Source organism: Pipistrellus hanaki, assembly GCF_964339955.1.
Source record: "Pipistrellus hanaki genome assembly, chromosome: 18".
Classification (NCBI taxonomy): domain Eukaryota; kingdom Metazoa; phylum Chordata; class Mammalia; order Chiroptera; family Vespertilionidae; genus Pipistrellus; species Pipistrellus hanaki.
This window is the reverse complement of record NC_140520.1, coordinates 14,073,428-14,095,595: the sequence shown is the minus strand read 5'-3', so window position 1 is coordinate 14,095,595 and position 22,168 is coordinate 14,073,428. Positions and strand designations below refer to the sequence as shown.

At 55.2% G+C, this 22,168-nt stretch overlaps 1 protein-coding gene across 1 annotated transcript; it reads left to right on the top strand.

The window, feature by feature from the left end:
• The first annotated feature begins 312 nt into the window (after positions 1-312).
• On the top strand, positions 313-21,515 carry LOC311613253 (uncharacterized protein). Its single transcript, XM_084866940.1, has 6 exons — positions 313-406; positions 567-728; positions 3,077-3,113; positions 13,226-13,320; positions 20,311-20,514; positions 21,277-21,515. Exons 4-6 carry the CDS (start codon positions 13,233-13,235, stop codon positions 21,339-21,341), a joined length of 357 nt encoding a protein of 118 aa, XP_084723066.1. The 5' UTR covers positions 313-406; positions 567-728; positions 3,077-3,113; positions 13,226-13,232; the 3' UTR covers positions 21,342-21,515.
• Positions 21,516-22,168: the final 653 nt, after the last annotated feature.

Here is a 22,168-nt window from a genome sequence, read left to right as displayed (position 1 = left end):
TTGTCTAGACTCTCAAGCGGTGGCCTTCATGGCCCCCTACCTTGTCCCCCCACTCCAGCTCCCAGCCTTCCTCTTCCATTGTCACTTTCTCCTTCGCAGCTAAGAACTGGATCTGTGATTAGTCGAGCTGACAGGGGCAGGGAGTGGGGGGAGGTTTGGGAAGGAGGGACTGGAACACTCTGAACCTCCAAATGGCACGTTTTGCCCTCCATCGCTCTGTGGCATTATCCACTCCACTCCCCGGTGAGACACACTCGGCGTGTAACATGCTCTCAAGTTCCCGGCGGATGAGAACTGGACTGAGACGGGGACCGGGCGTTCCTGTTGCACCCTTTCTCTCGCGTCCTCTGGGACGAGGGTGGCCTGGAGGAACAATGGCTTCCCTCAGCCCCTCATCCTGCCGCAGGTTAGAAAGGCAGAGGGAGGAGGTGGACACGGTGGAGATGACAAAGACCCTTCCCACGCAGGAGGGAGAAGGGAGAAGGGAGAAGGAGGGGGCTCATCATCGGAGTGTTATTTTGGTGGCAGTGGTGTCTCCAGACAGGGTTTTTTTCCTGCCTTTCCAGGGAGATCAACAAGAGAAAGAAAGAGGCAAACGGAAATTCCTGAATGGAGAGACAGATGCGACGTCATCAGAGCTGCATCCTCCCCTCGGCTGGAGGCTAGGAGCCCGGGGAGACGCTGTCCAGCAGCGGGGGTGACCGAGCAGTCCGCCCTCCCAGGACCTGGTAAGTGACCGTTGGGGGGGGGGGTTCTTAATCCCCTCAGACACCTGGGCTGGGGGTGGAGTGGGGCAGAATCTCCTAAAATAACTTAGGCCCCCCTACCCTTCCCATTTGCCCTCCGACTAATGGAGGTGGGTACAATAATGACAGGAAGGAAAGGCTGAGAAAGGTGTAGGGAGTGAGCAAAAGAGACGAGGCAGGTGTGTGTCGAAGTAGTTGGCAGAATGGGGTTTCCCCTCCTGCTTTGGGGGCATCTGCCAAGGCAGCCAGCGGCCCTGCCCAGCCAGTCCAGAGTTCCTCTCGGCCCCCCTCCTTCACCTCGCCCTGGCCCACTGGGAGACAGCTCACTACGTTTGTCAATAGGATTCGGGGGCTTTAGGGTCACGGTGCTACTGATCCTATTAACCTGCCCCGCCCTCTGCCCTTCTCTCCACAAAACCCGCCAACATCTTAATGCTCACCCCGGAGGAGAGGCAGGCAGGCAGATGGAGGAGACGGAGGAAAGAGAAAGTGCTTCAGTGTTTGGACTTCTGGCCTTCGCTCGCTCTGGCTCATTCCTCTGCCCCAGCCTCAGGTGTTAGGGCAGGACCAAGGCTGGGGGTCTGGGGGATGGGAAGAGAGGAGCCACATTTCCAAAAAGAGTGGAGACCAGAATTAGAAAAAGAAAAAAAAAAATCCAAAACCATTGTATAGGAATTAGTTTCGTTTCACCCCCTCCTCCCTCCTCCTCTACTTTCCCCATGAGCTGGCAGCGGGGAGAGGAGCTGAGGGAAGCTCACAGGCCAGGCAGGTGCTTCAGCTCCAAGGGGAGAACCCTCTCTAGCCCTCATCAGACCCGGCTGACAGCGTTTGGTTTTTAATTTTCTTTTTTCAAGAAAAGCCAGAGGATAGAGAAAGAAGGCACTCTTCTCGCTCCCAGACCCCAGCCACAGGGTGCTTTCTGGGAGATGGGCTGGGACCATTGTGGGGCAGTTGGGGGGGCGGGGAGACACGGACAGACTACCTTTGGTAACCCAGAGCCAGATTTCTGGGCTAGGCTGAGGCTGCCAGACACCAAACATACACACACATGTTCCCTGCTCCTGGGCACCACCTTCCCCAGGGCATTGTGTGTGTGTGTGGGGGGGGGGGGGGGCAGAGATAGGAAGGAGAGGAGCTATCGCTTCAGGAACCTATGACTTCCTTATTTGGGTGGAGGAAGGAGCTGGAGGCAAGTATGCTTGTGCCTGTTTTCTAGCAAGTCTGCCAGTTGGGGACGGGGTTGCTCCTCTCTTTGGTATGAAATGGATGGGCTGGCAGAGCTGAGGCTGGGGGTCAAGAGGGTATTTGTGGGTGTGAGGAATGGGGAGGGGACATTCAAAGCTTGGATTTGAGGCTTATCCCTGCTCCCCAGCCCTCCTTTTCTCTGATTTCCTCTACATGTAGTCAGGTTACCTTAACTTTACCAAAAAGTAGTGTGGAATTGAGTTTGAGGTAAAAGGATTCTCTCTCTCTCTCTCTCTCTCTCTCTCTCTCTCTATATATATATATATATATATATATATATATATATATATATATCTTTCTCCTCTTAGAATTTTAGGATCTGGGTCACCCAACATTAAACACACACACACACACACACACACACACACATACACACAAAACCCTGCTTTGTATTCACCCGTTTTGTGTAATTGAAAAAGAGGAGAAAAGAGAGAAAGAAAATGGATAGACATAGAATATGTCTTTATGGATCCTTAGCGATATGCATGGAGAGATGATAAGTGCATAGGTAATGACAGAGATGGGGGAGAAAGCTAGAGACACAACACGATTGACAATATCTTAGCTACATAGCACTTTACAATGGACAATGCAATTAGATCTAAACAGACAAAAACACACCCCTGGCCCCAGATCCTTCCTTCTGTCCTGAGCATGATTTCTGCTGGCCACGGACAGCAGAAATCTCTGAAGAAGTAGTGCCCACTGGACAGAAGATTTAAGTCAGAAGGGCCACAGCACCCCCACAGGCTCAAAGCCCTGGACCGAAGGTTTAGATGGAGGTGGAGGGAGGCGATGGTGGAATCCTCCAGGCAAGGTGGAGCTGGAGCTGGAGAGGCCCTGGCCAGCCGCCTTGCCCTCCCCGCATGTCGAGGCTTTTCTTGCTTGGCTATCTCCCTGTGCAGCCTCGAACTCTGGCAATTTAAGAGAGGAACTTAGACTGTCTAGGCTCTAAAAATATAAGACTGGCGGGGGGGGGGGCGGGGGGAGAGTTGGTGAGAGAAAGACGGGGAAACCAGGGATGCTAGGGGGGAAGATTGGTGTCACTCAAAGGACTTTAACCTTTGCATTCTCTCCCCTGACAGGTGCTGGGCGTCCGAGAAGCCTGTTTCTGGTGTCATCGTAGGTTTGGGGTATTTACTTTCTTATTTGTTTGTTGGTGAGGGTGGTGTGGGTGTGGAAGAAAAGGAAAGCTGGCTCTGTGTCATCTGTTTTCTCTTGTTCTCTACGCCCTCTCTATCCCACCCCTGTCTCTTCTAGCTTTCAGCCCCTGGTTTTGTTCTACTCTGATTGTAGTAAGACCTTATAGTCACTGCCAATGGGAATGGAACAAGGCGGCTTAGGAGTGAAAGGCCACCCTGTGATGGGGGGGGGGGGGAAGAGAGAGAGAGAGAGAGAGAGAGAGAGAGAGAGAGAGAGAGAAGCGTTGGGGATCCAGGGAATTCTCTGGCCTTCTCTCACAGGCTCCTGAGGGAGGAGATGAAGGCCAGTTGCCCATGGGGAAGAAGGGAGCAGAGATACCTGTTCATGGCTGACAGAGGAGAGAGAGGAGAGGAGCGTGGCTTGTGGTGAATAGGTACTAAGGAGCTTAAAGCACTGTGAGTGGGGTGTGTGCCAGCGTGTACGCATCGGGAGGTGGTACTGCTGGAAGTATCTGTGGAGATGTATGTACCCCGACCAGGGGTCGACCGAACTCAGCCTTGGGACATCAGGTTGACACTCTAACCAACTGAGCTACCTGTCCAGGACTATTAATTCTTTAATTATCAAGCATCTACTATACTTAGGCATGTGTTAGATACCCTTGATTTGAGTAGCTATGAAATCGCCTCTGCCCTTGAAGGGCTGTCTCATTTGCTACCTGAAGTTTCTTTTTTGAAACCGGAGCAACACGGTTTACCATACAAACCCATCCCAGGAGCATGACGGTGGGCAGTTTTCAGTTCTTCCATGTCTTATCACTCCATCTCCATGGGAACAAAGACAGATGCCCTGCTTACCATCATCCCTGAGCAGGAGTGGTGGGCAACTGGTTTTCCATCCACCCAGACAAAACCAGTGACTTCATCGGGAATCTGGATAGTGAGGGGGGTACAGTGCAGAGAGCACCAGGACAACTTAGACTCATTTCTGTTTTCTTTTGTGGGGGCCGCCTTAAATCTGACTTCTGTTTAGGCTGAGGGACCTCTGTAGAAGTCTAATGCCACAGTAAGGAGCAGGGGGAATCTAGCTCTTTATTGGGGAAATTTCTGTATGTACCCATTTTTCTCTTGACCTTGGCTTTGAGGAAGTCCAGTTTAGTCTGAATTTCACCAATGGGAGTGGGGGTGGGTCTCCACTGGGCAAGGAAACCTGTCGTCCCCCTCTCCCACAAACATATAGCTGACAGAGAAAGGAAGTTCCCACTATCCCACTGCCTCTGGCTACACTGTCTGGATGGCCCAGGCCAGGCTGTGGGGCCGTGGAAATAAGATGGGATGCCACAAAGGGCAGGAGAATCGGCTGGAAGTTGGCGACAGAGAAGAAAGGGGACAATGTTAGCTAGCAGGACAGCCAGCTCCTTCCCACAAGCTGGCCCCAGCCTTCCAGGCCCTGGGTCAGGGGAGGAGCAAGGGAAAAAAAGATTCCCTTAAGGAGCTTTTAAGGGATCTTGTGGGAGGGCACATAGGGAAGTCTTTGTAGGGGAGTTGGTGGTGTGTCTGGAGAAGGGTAGACTCCATTTAGAATTGCCAGAATGTCTAGAGATTAGTGGGTACCCTATGAAGGGTTGTGAGGTGATGTATGGGACATGTGTGAGGTTTGTAGGCACAAAGGGGAATGGCAGAGGGGGCTTATAGTTCCTCTGGGGCCCGGGATGGGGGATGCACTTAGAGAATACATTGAGCAGCATCCTAGAGGGATAGATACACCTTCAGGGACCCCGGTGCTCCCTCCCACAGTGTTCCATTCTGAGCTGGAGGGGCACCTGGGAGGGGCAGGAGGAAACAAAGTAGGGAGTAGACACTTTGGCTCTTTCCTTCCCTCCCTGCCGTGGGCCGGTGTGCTCCCAGTGCTGGGAGGGTGAAAGACCCACCCTGTGGACGCTTCTGAGAAGCCTTTGCCTTGAGTAAGGGCCCTGGGGCGCCGTGGAGACTGGCAGGGGAAGAGCTGTGCCACACACAGACCTGAGAATGTCCTAGACTGGGGGATCGGGCAGATGCGTCTGGGAGGGAAGCACTCAGTCCCTGGGCTTTGTCCTGTTTTCAGTGTCCTCTACCTCCCAATCCCACGGCAGTTACCCAGACATTCTCCAGCCTGTGAGGGAGGCAGCAAATGAAACCCTCGGCCACTGGCTTGCATCTAGCCAAGGCAGATAGCCTTCAGGCTCGGCTTTATGGCTTTGTCCCAGACTGCTCAGAGGTGGGCCCTGGGATGGGCAAAGCAATCCGGCCAGGCCTGGAGGCCAGACCAGGGGTCCTCTGGGGTGCACCCTGGTTGGTGTAGTGTTCAAATATCCCTGGTGATAGGAGCAGCCATTATTATTATTATTATTATTATTATTATTATTATTATTAGAGAAGGGCCAACTACAGTCAGGGAGTTGTAAGCTATCTTAGGACCAGGGATTCAAACTGTTCCCTGGTGGGCACAGAGGCTCGGCTGGCTCTCCAGCAGAAAGAATCCAAACACCGCCTGCCTGCGTGCTGGCGTCACCGGGCTCTGATTCTCTCAGCCAGATGGGGAGCCGGGTCGGGAACCTGAAACCTTGCTGGAGAGGGATCCTTCTCTCGGTCACTCCAGCTCTCCAGACACCCGGAGGTGGAACAGGGGTGGGGGCCAGGCCAGAGGGATGCAGGCGCACGCGGTAGAGGCAGTAAAGGAAGCCCTCCATGACTAAGTCAAAATCTGCAGGGATTGCCCACGCTAATGCCAGCCGGGATCCCCCAGCCTCTCCCACCTGGGACTTTGGTGCTGTGAACAGGTCCAGGAGCTATTCTCCTTTCTGCCGGACGGAAAAGAAAGCCGAGCTCCTATCAGACTCCACGGCTCCCAACAGGAGTCCCCAGCTTCCAGAGCCCCTCACTGTTTGGGGTTGGAAACCAACAAGAAAAGTTTCTGCCCATCCTGAAAGATTAGGGTGACAGTCTGGGAGGAACCGGAACCCGAGAAGCACAAAGAATGTCCCAATGGGAGGAGGCAGGCAGGGATAGTCTCCAATCATCTGGTTGTCTTTTCCACCTTTGAGTCCTGGTCCTGGTGCGGTGTACCTCGGACCAAAATGGAAAATGTAAGACCTGCAAAAAGAGCGAGCTGCAGAAGGCAGTGGATTGGAGACGGCAGGCAGGCGGGTGTTGGAGACGAGAGAGGCGGCAGGAGGTTGGGAATCAGCACGCAGACATAGGAGTCCCGCCCCGCCCCCACCCTGTTCTCTTGGGGTGGGGCGCCCCAATTGCGCTCTCCGGCTCCAACTGGGAAGGGGTGGGGCGGAGCCAGAGGGGCAACCAGGCGGTGACGTCATGCTCGGCGGAGCCAATCAGAGGGCAGCCTGGGGAGGGAGCGTGAAAGGATGAATGAAAAGTCCGGAGCCGGAGCGCGCTGGGGCCAGAGCCGAGGCGGAGGCTGAGGTGGTCGCTGGGGAGGTGAGACGCGCTCTTCCCGGCTCCCTCCGCTCCGCCGAGGCTGGGGTTCGGGTGGGGGACTCCGCCCCGGCGCCTGCTGAGCCCGGGGACCCAGGACCCAGGGCCGAGGCGCTCTGTGGGCGGGAAGGGCCCGAGAGGACAGCGCCCGAGAGCACGGATGGGCACCTCGGGCTCGATGTAAGTGGCCTGGCCGGCTCGGGGCCGAGAGGGGCGAGCGCCTCGGGATCCAGAGCGCCCGCCGCCAGGGGCCGGCCGAGCCCCACGCCTTTCTCGGGGGCCCCCGGGACCTCTGGACGATGCTCGTTCCTGACCGAAACCCCCGCCACCCCCCAGAGCACCTCTCACCCAGGACCCCCGGCCATTCTCGCCGCCCTGGGTGGGTTTTGGAGCTCGAGATGCCAAGCCGCTTTCTGGGGCTCGGCACCCCTGCCCCGCCCGCCCTCCCCTCTCCTCCCCGCACCCACCGCGGCCCCTTCCCGGGCGGGGTCTCTGTCCTCTCCTCTCTGCCCTCTCCTCTCCGGGAGGGACTGGCTTGGGAACCCCTGGGTCGCCTCCCACCCCACCCCACCCCATCGGCTTCCCGCTTTCTGGGTCGCCGGGATTTCCCTGTTTCCTCCTGGGGCGCCTCCGGGGTTTTACCCTCGGGTTTCGCGGCCGCTGGACTCAGCCCTCTCCCGCCGCCTCAGCCAGCTGGGGGGGGGGGTGGTCGCGCTCCCACGGCGCCCCCCGCGCAAGGTCGGGCTCCCCGAAGGCCAGGCTCGGGCCCCGGGTGCGCCCCGGGTCTCCCAGAGGAGGGCAGTGACGGCCGTGAGGTCCGGAGGCCTCGCCGGCGCCTCGGTCTTCCCGGTGTCCCGGTGTCCCGGGTGCTGCGAAAGCCGCGGTCCCCTCCCCGGGCTCGGACTCCCACTCAGGCCCGAATGCGGAGCGGGAAACGCGGCGTCGGAAGCTGGGGGGGGGGGGGGGGCGGGAGGCGATCCCCGGACTTCGGGGCCACGGCCGTCGTGCCCTTTCCACGCCCTTTTCGGTCTCCGTGGCGTCTGTGTCCCCGTGACTCTGGGTCTTTCGGGCTCGGACTCCGTGTCCCTGTCCGCCCCCCACCTGCACCGGGTCCCTCCGGGGCGGGCGGCCGGAGGCGCGGCGGCGGCGGCGGCGGCGGCGGCCAGGAGGCGGGGTTGGTTGTTATCTTTGGTTATCTAGCTGTATGAGTGGTGTGGAGTCTTCATAAAGCTAGATAACCGAAAGTAAAAATAACCCCATACACTACGCCGAGGGGCGGGAGCGGGGGAGGCCTGAGCGGGGTCTGCAGCCGCGGGGACCCACGGCCGGAGGAGGCGACCCGAGGACCCTGCGGCCCGCGAGCCTCGAGACCACCGGCCCGGGCCCGGCACCTCCGCGCAGGTGGGAGCCGCAGCCCGCCTCCCTGGGGCCGGGGCCTGGGACTCCCCGCGCTGAGATCGGGCGCAGGAGGGGCGTGGGGCTCTCTCTCTTTGGGGCTGGAGCCTCTCCTGGCAGTTTGTGGACTGTCCGCTGCCGGGGGAGCTGCTCCAGGGGAGGGTCCGCTGGAACCGGGCTGCACCCGGGGCTCCGGCCGAGCTGCCCGCGGGGTGCTGGGACAGTTCCCGGCGGCTGCCCACAGCTGGGGCAGCGGGGGAGCTTTTATGGCTCCCTGAAGCCGTACAGGTCTGTCCAGCTTGGCTGGGAGCTGAGGGTGGCAGAGTGGAGGTGGGGCTGGAGGTGCCGGGTGGTGGGGCTGCTGGAAAGGAGGACAGAGTGGCCGGGAGCAGCCTGGGTTGCCGGGAGTGAGTGCGCTCAGCCCCCTTGTTTCCATGTCCTTCCTCCTCACACCCAGGACCTGAGTCTGAGGTCCTGAAAAGCTTCTCACGCCAGCCCTGTCCTTACTGACCAAAGGGCTGAGGTGGGGTCTTTCAGGACACCCTACCTTCTCATCCTCTCTCTCTCTCTCTCTCTCTCTCTCTCTCTCTCTCTCTCTCTCTCTCTCTCTCTCTCATCTCCAACAGCAAATGGCCTTAAAGAGCTCAAACACAAAGGAATTTGTAGCTTAGTAGTTATGCTGCAAGGAATTAGAGATTAATCAGGGTCATTCCTGAAAGAGTCCATTGATCTGGCCTGACCTAAATATTTTAGGCAAAAGGGTGCTCAGGCGCAGTGGAGAGGAGCATGGTCCAGAGCCATTTGGTAAAATAAAAGCAAACGTGGCCACAGCCAGAAGGAGCCCCCTCTGCATTCATTCCCTCTCCGGGCGCCACCCCACCCTCCTGGCATTCCAGCACGCGGGGCAGGGCAGTGAGGAGGAAACGGAGGACAGGAGAGCTGGACAAGATGACTTTGTGCAACTCCAGCTTCCCGTGTAAATGTACATTTTCCTCCCAGGAACAGACTTTGAAGGCAGAAAATTATTAATTATATATTATGTGGGAGAAATATTGGGAATTCCAAACTAAAACTATGGTGCTTCAGAGAGCCTGGAGTACATGTTTTCTTCCTCCAGAGGATTGGAGGGAGGGGAGATTAATGGCTTCTTGCTTTTTCAGCTGTTTGGAATTGGGGGGGAGGGGTGTTGTGTTTTGAGGGATGCAGTGGGAGATAGGATTAGGGAGAAAGGGAGCAGGTTGGAGGAGGAACTGATAATCCTTAATACCGCTCCGCACTTTCAGGTAACAGTGCTCTGCCTGTGCCCCTGGCTTTGATCCTTCAACCCTATACGGTGGCTGTTCTTACTACCATTTTACAGATGAGAAGCCACAGGCTCCATCCAGTGAGGGGCTATGTCACTCATTGGTCTTAAACCCAATGCTTTCTCCGCTGCCCTACACTTGCCTGTGAGAGGGTCTGGAGAGGGTGGGGCAGGGGGCTGAGCCAACGAGGGAAGAGGGAAGGTCCATGCAGATGCAAGCCTGGTGGTGACCATGGGCTGAAGGGAGTTGGCCTATGATAAGATGCCAAGAAAGATACCCCCCCCCCTTTTTTTTTTTTTAACTTCTCATGTAGTCTGGTTTGAAAACATGGACTTGGGATCTAATGAGGCACATCCACATGAGACTTAGAACCTGTATTATTAAGCACAGTGGGTTTAGGTGATGTTTGTTATTAGCACATTTGATCACAGAATCTCTAAAGGAGAATAGGAAGCCCAAGGGAACTGGTGGGCTACAAAACAGGTGTTGCAGTAGAAAGGGGGAGTAGAGGTCAGGGTGAGGGTTTTTGTTTGCCTTAGGTGTGCCTGCAGGGTTGGGGTTGTCAGAATGATGGGTGACTGCTTATGAGCTATGTGCGTGTGTCTGCCTATGAGGGAGAGATGCTGACTGGTGTGTGGCCTCGTGTGAGTTTGGGTGTGCGTGATCCATGGTGGGCAGGAAGCTCCACTGTGAGATAAGAATGCCTGGCTATGCACAGGTGCAAAACCACTAGAGGAACAGACACTCTAAGATCGGGGAGAGTGGATTTACCAAATGCAGACATCACAGTGACAACTGAGTCCTTCCCCAAACTTAATTCAAAACAGTACCTCCTCCAGGTAAACCCAGGACGGGAACTGATAGAATGGGGTGCACGAAAGCTGGGTTGAAAGGGGCTGGGAAGGGCCTCACCAGTTACCAGTTATGAAATTTTTTTCCTTTGTATCATAATGCTTCTGTCTGTGTCCAAGAATATTTAGTTATATTCTTCAAATCTTGCAACATCCATCCATTTATTCCTACTGGAAATCAAAATCTAAGCTGGTTTCGTTATTCATTTCTGTCCTCAGCTCTTTATCCCCAAACCATCCTATTGAATTCTGAGTCCAGGAGTTCAAAAGTTCAAAGGCAGTTTCTTCCTAAGCATCTGACTCAAGTTTTGCATGATCACTCATATCCTCATCCTAGGATAATTCCGTCCGTCGTGTCCCCCCACCCCCCACCCCAATTTAGACGTTGAAAGGGCCTTGTTGAAATATCCTTCCACAATCAGCAAGCCTGAGGAGGGACAGAAATAGAAATAGCAAATGTGACTCATGCAAAGTCTGTCTTCAGGAGCCATAATTTACACAGATCTCTGAGCCTCAGATGGATGTTTGTATAATGGGGATGAGAATGTATATACTTGGGTTGATGCATGGAGCAAATGGAGAATTCTTTGTGGAAGATCTTATAGTATGTTATGATACCTATGGGTAGAGAGTAATTCTTACATGGCAGAAGGGTTAAAGGCTACAGTTTGAAACGACTCTTTGAAAGCCTATGATTGGTCTCAGAGTGCAAAGAGGACGGCTCTTTGGCATATTCTTGACTGAGGAGCTCAAAGCATTTAAACTGGAGGGAGTTTATTTGCTTTTATAGCTTTGGGAGTCAAGGAAAGACTCCTAGGATCTGGGTAGGCAATGTCTAAAGCCTGGGCAGGGGATCCGCAGCCGTCCTTGGGAAGCCTGTTCAGGGAAGAGGCCGGAGTCCACACGGCAGAGTGGCCATGGTGTTTTTCTCCTTACTGGATCTTACCACTTGTCTGTAAGAGTACTTATGATTGGTAAACTGACTTATGTAGATAGATAAAGTATGTGTGAGTGACAATTCCAAATTTTCCCATTAAGCTTCTAGAATTACTAAAAACACAGTTTATTAAATTGAAGGACCGTTAGGTGGTAGGTATAATTGACTAACCAAGTAGAGACTCCCAGCTGAATTCCCCAAATTGGTAACCCACCAGAGAAGCACCAGCCCCCCTCTGCATTCTCCATCTGTAAGTCATTCTTAAAGTCTGCATTTTCCAAGGTTTGGGAGTTGGAATACTGATGCTTCTTTAAAAAATATATATATATATATATATATATATATATATATATATATATATATATGTGTGTGTGTGTGTGTGTGTGTGTGTGTGTGTGTGTGTGTGTGTATATATATATATATATATATATATATATAATTAATTTTTTACAGAGAGGAAGGGAGAGGGACATAGAGTTAGAAACATCGATGAGAGAGAATCATCGACCAGCTGCCTCCTGCACACCCCCTACTGGGGATGTGCCCGCAACCAAGGTACATGCCCTTGACCTGAATCAAACCTAGGACCTTTCAGTCCGCAGGCTGACGCTCCATCCACTGAGCCACACCGGTTAGGGCCATGCTTATTTCTTTACCTCCTTCCCATTACCATGTTCTGGGGACAGGTGGACCTTTCCACCTTCTTCCCTGTGCTGTTGAGATCTCAGATCTGGAGCTGTGGGACTCTCTCACCCAGAAGCCGGTATGCCAACTTCCCTAGGAGAGAAGAGATTTTAGGTTAGAGATTTAAAGTCTTTGGAGGGAAAGAGGAAACAAAACTATAAACATATTCTTGGAGCTTTGAGGAGAATGAGGAGTAGGGTTATGGAAGGTAAAGGCGAGTGGGTGCTTGTTGACACACGAGAGAGGTAAGAGAGAAGGGGAACCTTCTTTGCCACCCAGGCTCTCCCAGGACTCAGAGTGGTACCCCTCCTTCTCCTGCCCTAATCCCCCATTAAGGCTGCTCTGAATTTGTTATGACAGCAGCTGAAGGCAGCTGAATTGCTGTTTGCTGTGTCTGCTAATTGGGCTGAAGGGTTGGAATCTGGACACTGAAAGAGACCATTGTTGCTGTTTACCTTCTACAACTGCCTCCCTGGGGACCTTCTGGATGAAGGGGAGCAGCATGCCCTTATGTTCCTTGCACCCATTCCTGTCTCTGCTCAGGACTGGGTGGTGAGACAGTTCATCTCATTGCCTTGGAGTGGTGTGGGCTTTCACAGCACAGAAAAGACAAGCCCGCCACCTGAGTCAGTCACCAGGCCAATGGGAGAGCTAGGAGGGGGGTCACGTGCCTGTCTTCTTCCCTATGAATTCCTTCTTCTTCCATAGCTTTGCCTCTTCCTCTACCTGAGAGGCTTAACCCCTGCACTTTTAATTCTGCTTTCTCCCATGACAGTGATTCTCAACTTGGTTACATACTAAAATCACCTGGGGAGCTTTTTAAAAAATACTGATATTTGGGCTCAGCTCCAGACCAGTGAAATCAAGAGTATCTGGAAATGAGGCTGAGGCCCCAGTATATTGTATAAAAACTCCCTCGGTGTTTCTAATGTGCAACTAGGGTTAAGAACCACTGATATACTAGTAGGCAAACCCTACACACACACTCTCTCTCTATTTCTGATCTTCTCTACCTTTCCTCTCAAGCTCCTGATACCTATCCTATTATACAATTGGGCGGATTGTGTATCTTCCTCATCTTTATTACTAAATTTCTTGTAGGAGCCTTAGAATTTAAGATGGAGTTTAGAGGTCTGTACCCTGTCAATTATTTCTACCTGAGCTCTTCCCCAAGGACAGGTACTATGGTTACATGTCCTTGTGAATTTCTAGATAGGGTCCAGGTGAGGATGGAGAGAATCCAGGACACGGTAGTCATTGTGGATGGAGGGGTGGGAGGTTCAGAGTTTCCCTGACTTTTATGCTCTTCCTTCCCCAAAGTAGTATTGGCAAGCTGGAGATCTTCAGATAAGAGAAACTTTTCCCAAGAACACATTTACTCCTTTCCTTACTGTCTCCGGGTGTTTCTGCTTTTTCTTTTTCCCTCCTTTTAACTTCTCGCCTGGAGTGGATGGATGCCCCATCACCCTCCCCACCGTCTGTCATCCACCACCCACTCGTCCATCGGAGCCGCCTCCAGCACCACGGACAGCTCCCGGGCCGGTGAGTGAGATGGCTGTGGCTGACCCCTGTTGAGAGGGTTAGGAGGGAGTCCTTCTGTCTGCATGAGCAGATATGAGACTCTGGCTTTTTTCATGTGTGGGATGTGTTTTCAGGCAGCTCCGGAGTTTCAGGGAGGAGAAAAGGCTGAGGGTAGTTGGCATTCCATCTCCAGGAAATAGAGTTTGTCTGCGTTGGGGAGTCTGAACGACAGGGACTGTGAGAGCAGTAAGAAAGATGAGAATTAGATGTCAGGGAGGATTTGACCTAAATTCCTGTAAGACATAGAGTGAGCTGATCAGGTAGAGTTAAGCTGAGCTTTAGATGTCACCAGCCCTATGTCCCCCGTTTTACAGATCCCCAGAGAAGGGAAGAGGTGTGACCAACTCTGCTGGTGAGTGGAAATGCCAACTCCTGGCCCACCCATGGTGTCTGGTGCCTCTTTGGGGTCTCCCTGCTCTAGTTGGATGGAACTGTCCTAAAGCTGGCAGAGAGCGCTCACAGGTTGCCCCTTACAAAAAAGGACAGGATGCACATCTGGGCATCTGAGATGTCCACACAAGCCAGGAAGGGGTGCCACTGGCTGCCATCTCTGTCTGAGAGGCTTGGAGGGGGAAGCACAGGGGAAGGCATACCTAGCAGTAGCTGGCAAGCCCATGAGAGAAAAGACACAGTGGCAGCCATCTGCCAGGGCACAAAGACCAGAGGATGGCCACGGGATTCTCCAGAGGCCGGCAAGAGTCATGCAAACTGGAACAGGGCCTGGGAAAGGCCCTTCTGTGTGCTCCAGCCTGCTCCCCCAACATCGTGAGCCGAGAAACAAAGAGGCCATTCTCTCTAGGATTTGATGGCGCCATCTCCGGCTGGCAGTGCCAGGTGGTGGGGGCACCAGGGGGTGTCAATCTATTATCCCCCCCCCCCCAACTCCTAGGTCCTCTGGGGCTGGATGTTGGGGAGGTGGGTGTTTCATGCTATGTTGCTATGGCAACCTCTCCAACCCTCACCTTCTAAAGCACAAAGAGAGACAGCTTTTACCCCCCACTCCCAGGAAGAACCTGGGTCTGGTCGGGAATCTTCCCTTGGGAATCCTCTTTCAGATGCACCGCCATGATGTGCATAGGCGTCACCCTCTTTTCGGCACCCGGAGCTGAAGGGTGGGAAGCTGGTGAATCAGGAGTCTCTGGGCAAAGCCGTGCGAGTGAGCAGGAATCCTTTGTACTGAGCCCTCTCTCCCCGCAAGCTCTCCTAGCCCTTACCTTCGGCCAAGGCCGTCCCAGGCCTTCCCAGCTGAAGCCATGGGGCCTCGGCCTATTCTCAGCCAGAAGAGAGGAAGGAACACCCCACCGCCCCAGCAAGCCTCCAGGCTGTGGGAACAAAGAGGAGGGGGGTCACTTCTGCCATCTTCCATCTGCACCTATCCGCCATTACTCATTAGGCATTCTGCCCCCTCCTTCCGCTCGTTAAGCCTGATTTGCATAGATTTGCATAATACAACTCATTTGCATTCCAGGAGGCTTGTGGTAGGAGCCAGGAAAAAGGGGGAGGAGGGTGGAGGAGAGAAAAGGGGAGAGATTTTGTTTTCATCAAAGTGTGTGTGGAGTGGGGGGCAGTGGCAGGAAGAAGACAGAAATAAAAACTCACACTACTTTCTTTCTTCCCTTCTGTCCTCCCTCCCAAGCTGGACTCAAACACCGGGAGATGCCAAGGGGCCGGCTTTTCTGTCCCTTTTTGTCTTGCTTCCTCCGGTCTTGGCTCCCCAGCCTGGCCCCCCACCTTGTTGGGCTCAGGCTTCAGAAAGAAAGAGGCAGGGGCGGGAGGCGAGGCTGTGGGAACGGAAGCAGAGGGAGGCCGCCATCTTAGGTGACTGGCGCCTGGGAACCGGCCTCCTGACAGGTGCGGGCCGGGAGCCAGCCCTGGAGGGTGGACATGAGGGAGGCGAGATTATACGAAGGACTTCCTGCTGGATCAGGAATGTGAGTCTTCCTGTGAGTGGAATTGGGAAGAGAGGATGGGAGAGAAGGAGGGAGGGAGAGATGAGGCGTGGGGGTGCCAGAAGAGATGGGAGCCTCACATGAGAAGGAACAGGGTGGGGGAGAGGCCTCTCCATGGGGTCCAGTTCCAGACATCCCCTGGGAGGACCGTGGGCCATGTACGAAGTATGGGAGGAATCAGAACTAGGTGTCAGCGGCCGGAGGAGCGCTTCCTCCTGTTGGACAGGCAGCGTCATTGCCTGTTTGAGGGTCTCTCTGGGGCCGTGAAGGCCGCCGAGTCCTTGCAGTGAAGCTCCAAGCCTTCCCTCCACGGCCCAGCAGCCTGGCTCCATCGTCATGGCTCTGGTGAAACCGCCTCCTCGGGCCCAGCAGCCTGTGCTCAGGCCTGGGGAACCCCATGGCACATTTCTTACTGATATCCAGACGGTCTTCTCCTCTGGCCTTCGGTTCTTCTCTTATGCCCCTGATCGTCTTTTCTGGGCTCCATGCCTCGGTCCTCCTGGCCAACCATTCTCCATTCAAAAGGGCTCCCCAGCTTCCACTGTGAGGTTTTCTCCTCTCTTCTCACTGTCAGTCACTTTTATCACTTCAGCCTTCATTCCTGGAGGGGGCAAAGGATGAGTGATAAAAGATAAAGGGGGTGGAGGGCAAGGGAGGTGCCAGTCTAAGGAGTCTGAGGAAGTGGGGGGTGGAGAATAGAGAGCGTCCTTGAAAGCAGAGTGAGGGAAGAGCCCGGTGTGTTAGGGACTAGAGTGTCCAGCGAAGGGAACCTGGGCTGGAGATGGAGATGGAGGCACAAGTTTGGTGACGAAGAGCCTACGTGCTCCACCAGGAGGGCTGGGCTTGCTGGGGGTTCTGGGAAATGAGCTGACACACTCAGCGATGCTGGATGCAAGGTGTGGCTGGGAAGCAGCATATGACCCCTCCTGGGAGGGTCACGGACACCCCATCTAGCTGCTCACTGAGCCCAAACCCCGACCAGGCCTTGACTGGCTCTCAGCTAGTTCAGACCAAGTGAAGGAACATATGGAAATCCTGGGAGCTAGTAAAAGTCTCTGCTTCCGCACTAGAACTCCCCCCCCAACACACACACACACACACACACACACACACACGTGCACACACGCACACACGCACACACGCACACACGCACACGTGGGGGAGCTCTCTGGAGAGAGGTGGAGAAGCCAAGATTGGCCCCCAGCACAGTGAGTGCCCTAAGATCAGGACAGGGGACGGGCTGCTGGGGACTGGAGAGAAGAACAGAGAAGTAGGCTTCAGTCCTGGAAACGTCTGGAAGAGGGAGTGACAGAGAGGGGACGGGGCATCCAGGGCTGGGCCAGGGCTCTGAGGGGATTCTTCCAGAGAAAGGGGGTGAGAGGCGGAGAGACAGCTGAGCTGATGATCTGCCTGTTGCTGGGCACGGAGGTGGAATGTAAGCGGGGAATGCTGGCCTCGGCCCCGCCCCCAGGCCCGGCCTCTGCACAAAGACCTCTCTGTGAGTGGCCCTGTCAGGTGAGGGGGCTTAGCTCCCAGGGGCCCTTTGGGGGTGCAGTGGAATGGGTTGGAGAAGGGAAGGCCTGAGGGGTGGGCTTCAAGCTTTAGTGGAGTCCAGGAAGGAAAGGAAGCTGAGACCTGGCCATGGTCTCACAGGCACAGTGGACTCATTCCCAGACAGGCTCCTGTTCTGCTTCAGTCAGAGCCCACAGGCCGCCCCCCCCCCCCCCCCCGGCCCCTTTCCTGCCAGGCCTCCGCAGACTCCCCGGCCCACACATGCTTCTGAGGCTGATCCACTCTGAGTCTCTCATCCTCACAACATAGGGACTGTTTCATTCCCCCCGCCCCCCCTCCTGTACAGGGCTCCCTCTCCGGGGAGGGTAGAAAGGCAAAGACTGATCACAGCTACAAAGGAGCCTGTGGCTCGGTTGGTTGGAGCATCATCCCATTTACCGAAAGGTTTCAGGTTTGATCAAGAAGCAACCAATCTATGTCTCTCTCTCTCTCTCTCTCAGCATATTCTCAGGTGAGAATTAAACACACACACACACACACACACACACACACACACACAAGGACTCCCCAGACACCTCAGTTCCACTCCCAATCTTGTCCTCCCAAAGAGGCTTTTCCCCTTGCCGGCCTGTATCACTGATTGCTGATCTGAACTATCCTACAGGTGCCCCAACCGGAGATCAAACCTGAAGCTTGGGCAGGTGCCCTGACCGGGAATTGAACCTGCAACCCTTTGATGCATGGGACAGTGCTCTAATCAACTGAGCCACACCAGCCAGGGCAAGTAGGTTTTGCTTTTTGACTCAAATCAGACAGGCTGGTTGGGATACACATTCTGGCTTTCCTCCCTTACGAGCAGGTACCTTAGACAAGCCACCTAATGCCCCTAGCTTAGCTCCACCGTGCTGCGGGTCGGAGTGAGTGAGTTTTATGAGGCTGCGGGTCAGATGGGTAGGAGTGAATGGGTTTTGTGAGGCTGTGTGCAAGTGTATAGTGATGATTGTAAATACGGAGGGGCCATGGCAGGGAGGTGAGGACCATCAGGGAAGGTTTCCAGGGTTTGGAAATGAGGGCACGGCTCACTGGGTGCAGCTCGTGGCCAAGGGCACTGGACTGGCTGGGGTGCCCAAGTGGGTGAGCCTGGATTGGGAAGTGCATTTGTTTTTGTTTTTGTTTTTTTGTTTTTTATTTTTTAAAAGCTGCACACTTACTCTGGCTTTTTTCTTTTTTTTTTTCTCTTTATTTAAAAAAAATATATTTTATTGATTTTTTACAGAGAGGAAGAGAGAGGGATAGAGAGTTAGAAACATCGATGAGAGAGAAATATTGATCAGCCCCATATACACACACACACTTCCTACCAGGGATGTGCCTGCAACCAAGGCACATGCCCCTGACCGGGATAAAACCCGGGACCCTTCAGACCGCAGGCCGACACGCTATCCTCTGAGTGACGACCGGGTGGCAGACTCCTTGACCACAGCTTCTTCCATCCACAGGGAGAACTCCCCTGGCCTCAGGTAAAGGCTGTCCAGCAGGCCCGGGAGGGGACGGGGCAGTGAAGCTCAGATCCCCCACTGCCCTGACCTGCTCCGCTCCCTCCCTGCAGCCCGTATCTCAGCTGACCATAGGGAGCCGGCCAGACTGGCCTCCACTGAGCCTGTGCACCATGGTGTCTCCAAGCCTTGCCGCTCAGGACCCTCTCAAGTCCCTGATCTTGTGGTTCCTCAGCATCGTCAGGAGTGAGCTCAGTCCAGATCCCTCAGCCATGGTCCAGGGAGACTTCACGCGGGAGTGGCTTTTGTCTCTAAGCAGTCATCCCTTGTTGTACCAGCCAAGAGCGGGGAGGACTGGTTTTGGCATCGTCAGATAGCAGTGGGGCCTTTGGCTCTGGAGGGAAGGGGCAGGCGGAGGCTGGCATATGGAGGGAGAGCCCTGGGCACAGGGGACATGAGCTTCACCCGGCTGGGGCTGCCTTCTGCTGGGTTCATCCATCTGGCACCAGCTGGCTTCCCCACGCTGCCCTGCAACCAACCAGACTCCTGCTGTTGCCATGGCAATTGGCTGCCATGGTACACTCAGGGCACTACCTCATCTCTGGAGTTTCCCATAGGTCCCTGAGGAGGGGAGATAGGTCTTCGGGGATGTAGCCCTCCCTCCTGATATTTATCCAATGGGAATCTGTGTTAATATGTGATTTGTATTATTGAATATGGCTGGGAAAGCAACGATGAGGTACGATTGAAGAGGTCCCCACCCAATTTCCTGTTTCTGTGACAGACTTTTCCTCTTTCCAACCAGGAAGTTCTATGATCTTGCTTATTTCTATCTTGGGAAGTCCTTCCCAATGTCTAACCAGGATCTGTACTGTTGACACACCAGTTCTGTGACCCTGGGCTTGACATGACTGATTTGAAAGGTAAGGAAGAAACTGCCACCCAGCTTCAGTCACTTGTTTGGGCCTCTGCAGAGAGTCAATGTCACCAAATCCTTGGGACTTTCCCTTCCTTGCCTCCATCTTCACCCAAAGAAGGAAGAGCCAGAGACCCTGGGAGAGTGATCTTCTCCCGGGGTTCGGGGTGGGAATGGGGGGCCTTGGAAGGCACACTTCGTCTCGCCTTTGGGAGGTTCCAACAGGGCCCGGGAGAGATCCTGGGATGGTGAGCGTTTGCCCTCCCCCTGGACTCCAGCAGAAAGGAGAGATTGGTCCCTTGGCCTGAAGGGCGTCTGCACTGGCACTGAGCAGGCCCGCGCTGGGAGGGAGTCCGGGATGAGGAGCAGGTGGGGAGAAAAGGCCATTCTCAATGAGGAAGAGTGGGCTGCAGGGAGGGGCTGGGGTAATTTATGATGTCATTGTTCCCCACCCCACTTCCCCGCTCCCACCTCTTTCCAGACCTCCGCTCTGAGCTGTTGCTAGGAGATGCTGGCTCAGTCCGGGGCTGGGCGGTGGAATAGGTGGAAGCTGCTCCATCTGGACTCCTCCTCTTCCTCCACTGGGGTGGGGAGGGGGGGTCCTTCATAGACCTTCATCCACCACCCTTCCCCAGGCCCTGACAGGCACCAGTCTCTTTTGCTGTTGCCCCAGTCCAGCCGATCAGTGCTGGGAGGGCTCCAGCAGCCTGAGAATCTGGAACAAGGAATGGGGAAGGGAGCTGTGGAGGGAGAGGCAGGCAGGGGCAGACACGCCCGGAGGAGTCAGGGGCACAGGCCACAGAGAGCCCAGGTTTGAGGAAGACCAAGTCCTTACCTCTGGGGATGGGAGGTCCGCCTCACCCAGTGGCAGACCTCCCATCCCCACCCCTTCAGAGTATGGTCAAGGTCAAGGTTAGGGGCCTGGGGCGGGGCCTGGGGAGGGAAGGAGAAGGTGAGGAGGGAGGAGGGAAGTAAGTTTGGAAAGTCGGAGTCTGGGCGGAGGAAGGTGAGGGGATCGGATCTGACGGGCAGTGTCCGCGTGGCTCAGAGTCCCTCCTTTCTGACATTCTCTCCTCAGGTCTTGAAGCCCTTGGAGAAGTGAACTGTGGGGCCTCCAGAGCTGCTGGCTTCCAAGCCCAGACGGCGCAGGAGAGGAGTGACTTCCCCACAGCCCGGCATCGGACTCCTGTTTCCTGCAGCCCCCATGGGGTCCTTTCCTGGCACAGCTCCCTACAGCCCAGGAAGGAAGGAACCGGCCTTGACCAGGCGCCTGCTTGCCTGGGTAAGCCCTTTCTTAGCTATCCTCTGGGTCCATCTCCCAGAAGTCCTGAAAACCGGGCGATATCGTCCCCACTTTACAAAGGTGGGAAGCAAAGCCCCGAGAGAGACATGCTGCCCAGAGTCATAGGAACCGCAGGTTGGGCTGGGCTTCCAACGGGGCTTGTGGATCCCAGAGCCAGGCTCGCTCCCTCCCTTCCTGTGCTCACTGCCAGGAGAGTGTGCTCCACACACAGGGAGGGGCTGAGGACAGGGCAGCAGGGAGGCACACGGAGTGGGGGGAGGCTGGGATGGACTTCACAAGTTCTCAGGGGAGGGGTGAGGCCTGCTTCTCAGGTGCAGGGCTGGAGTGTGAGGGATGCTCACACACTGCTTGCTGGCGGAAGACAGGGCTGGAGCAGACGCCACAGGAGCTGTGGGAGTCCCCCGACTCCTCCCAGGTTGGTCCCGGGCCAAGGGAAGCATGCGTCCTGCCTCCTGAAGCAAGTCCCCCAGGCCTCCACCGAGTCTCTCACCTGCTTGGCATCTGAGTCTCCACCCTGGCACCCCTGTGCCCACAGCCCCGGGTGGAGCACCTAAAAGAGGTGCCGAGAGTCAGCTGCTGTCCTGGTGGCCCCTTTGTCCAGGGACCCTCCCACCCCCTTCCCTTCCCTGGAGGAGGAGAAGCCCTTTCAGGGCCACTGGACACTCCATGGAGGTTTGCCCTCTGCCTCCTCCTAAGGTCTCCATCCAAACACTTTTTCACTCGACATTTTTTTCTTTTCAGACCAAAGAGAAGAACCTGCTTCACCCGGTGGCCTGGGTTTCCTCGAAGAAGCCTTCCTGGATTGACGGAACGATGAGGCTAAATTCTGCTAAGTTGACTGCCTCCTCCAAGAAGCCCTCGCGGGGGATGGAAGTGGGAGGCACAGCCCACCGCCCGGGAGCCCCTGGGATAAGACTTGGCTGCACCCTTGCTCCTGTTCCATCCCATCCTGGTTCCTCCTGTGCCGTCTGAACTGAGATTCCTGCCTAATAAAGACTTTTGACCACTGAACAGCAGTCCTAGTGGCAGTAGATGTCCCTGGACAGGGTTTGGAGGGGAGGGACTGAATGAGAGGAGGGCAATCCTGGGCTCCCTCCCTCTAGGAGACCAAAGCCAGAAGCCACCATTGCAACAGGAGAAAGCCAGAACTCCATGGTGGGGCAGGGGTGGGGGAGCAGCCACCCAGGGGTCCTGGGGAGAAAAGGGCCGGTCTCCACTGAGGGAGGATCTGGTCAGTCCCAACTCGGAGCAATGGCCTAAAGCTCCCAGCCAAGGAGGCCCCTCAACGTCATCCCGAGAACCAGGAGAATAGGGGAGGTGGGCTGCTTCCTCGGAGTGCCTGTGTGGGAGGTCACCGGTGGGCGGGCCTCTGTCTGCTTCATGGAGAGTCCCTCAGATATGTCCTCCTGGGTTTGACCTGACCACAAAGAGAGAGCACCCCTGTGCCACGGCCCACCCACTCCTGCTTCCTCCCTCAGTCGTGATAGAGGGAATGAGTGTGTCTATCAGGAGGAATGCAGGTGAGAGAGCAGGCAGGACTTTTCAATAAGATCTTGAGAGGGAAGCGTCAGGGGCAGGGGAACCACATCAAGAGGCTGGGCCTGTGCTCTCGGTCCCATTTCCCCCAAAGCAC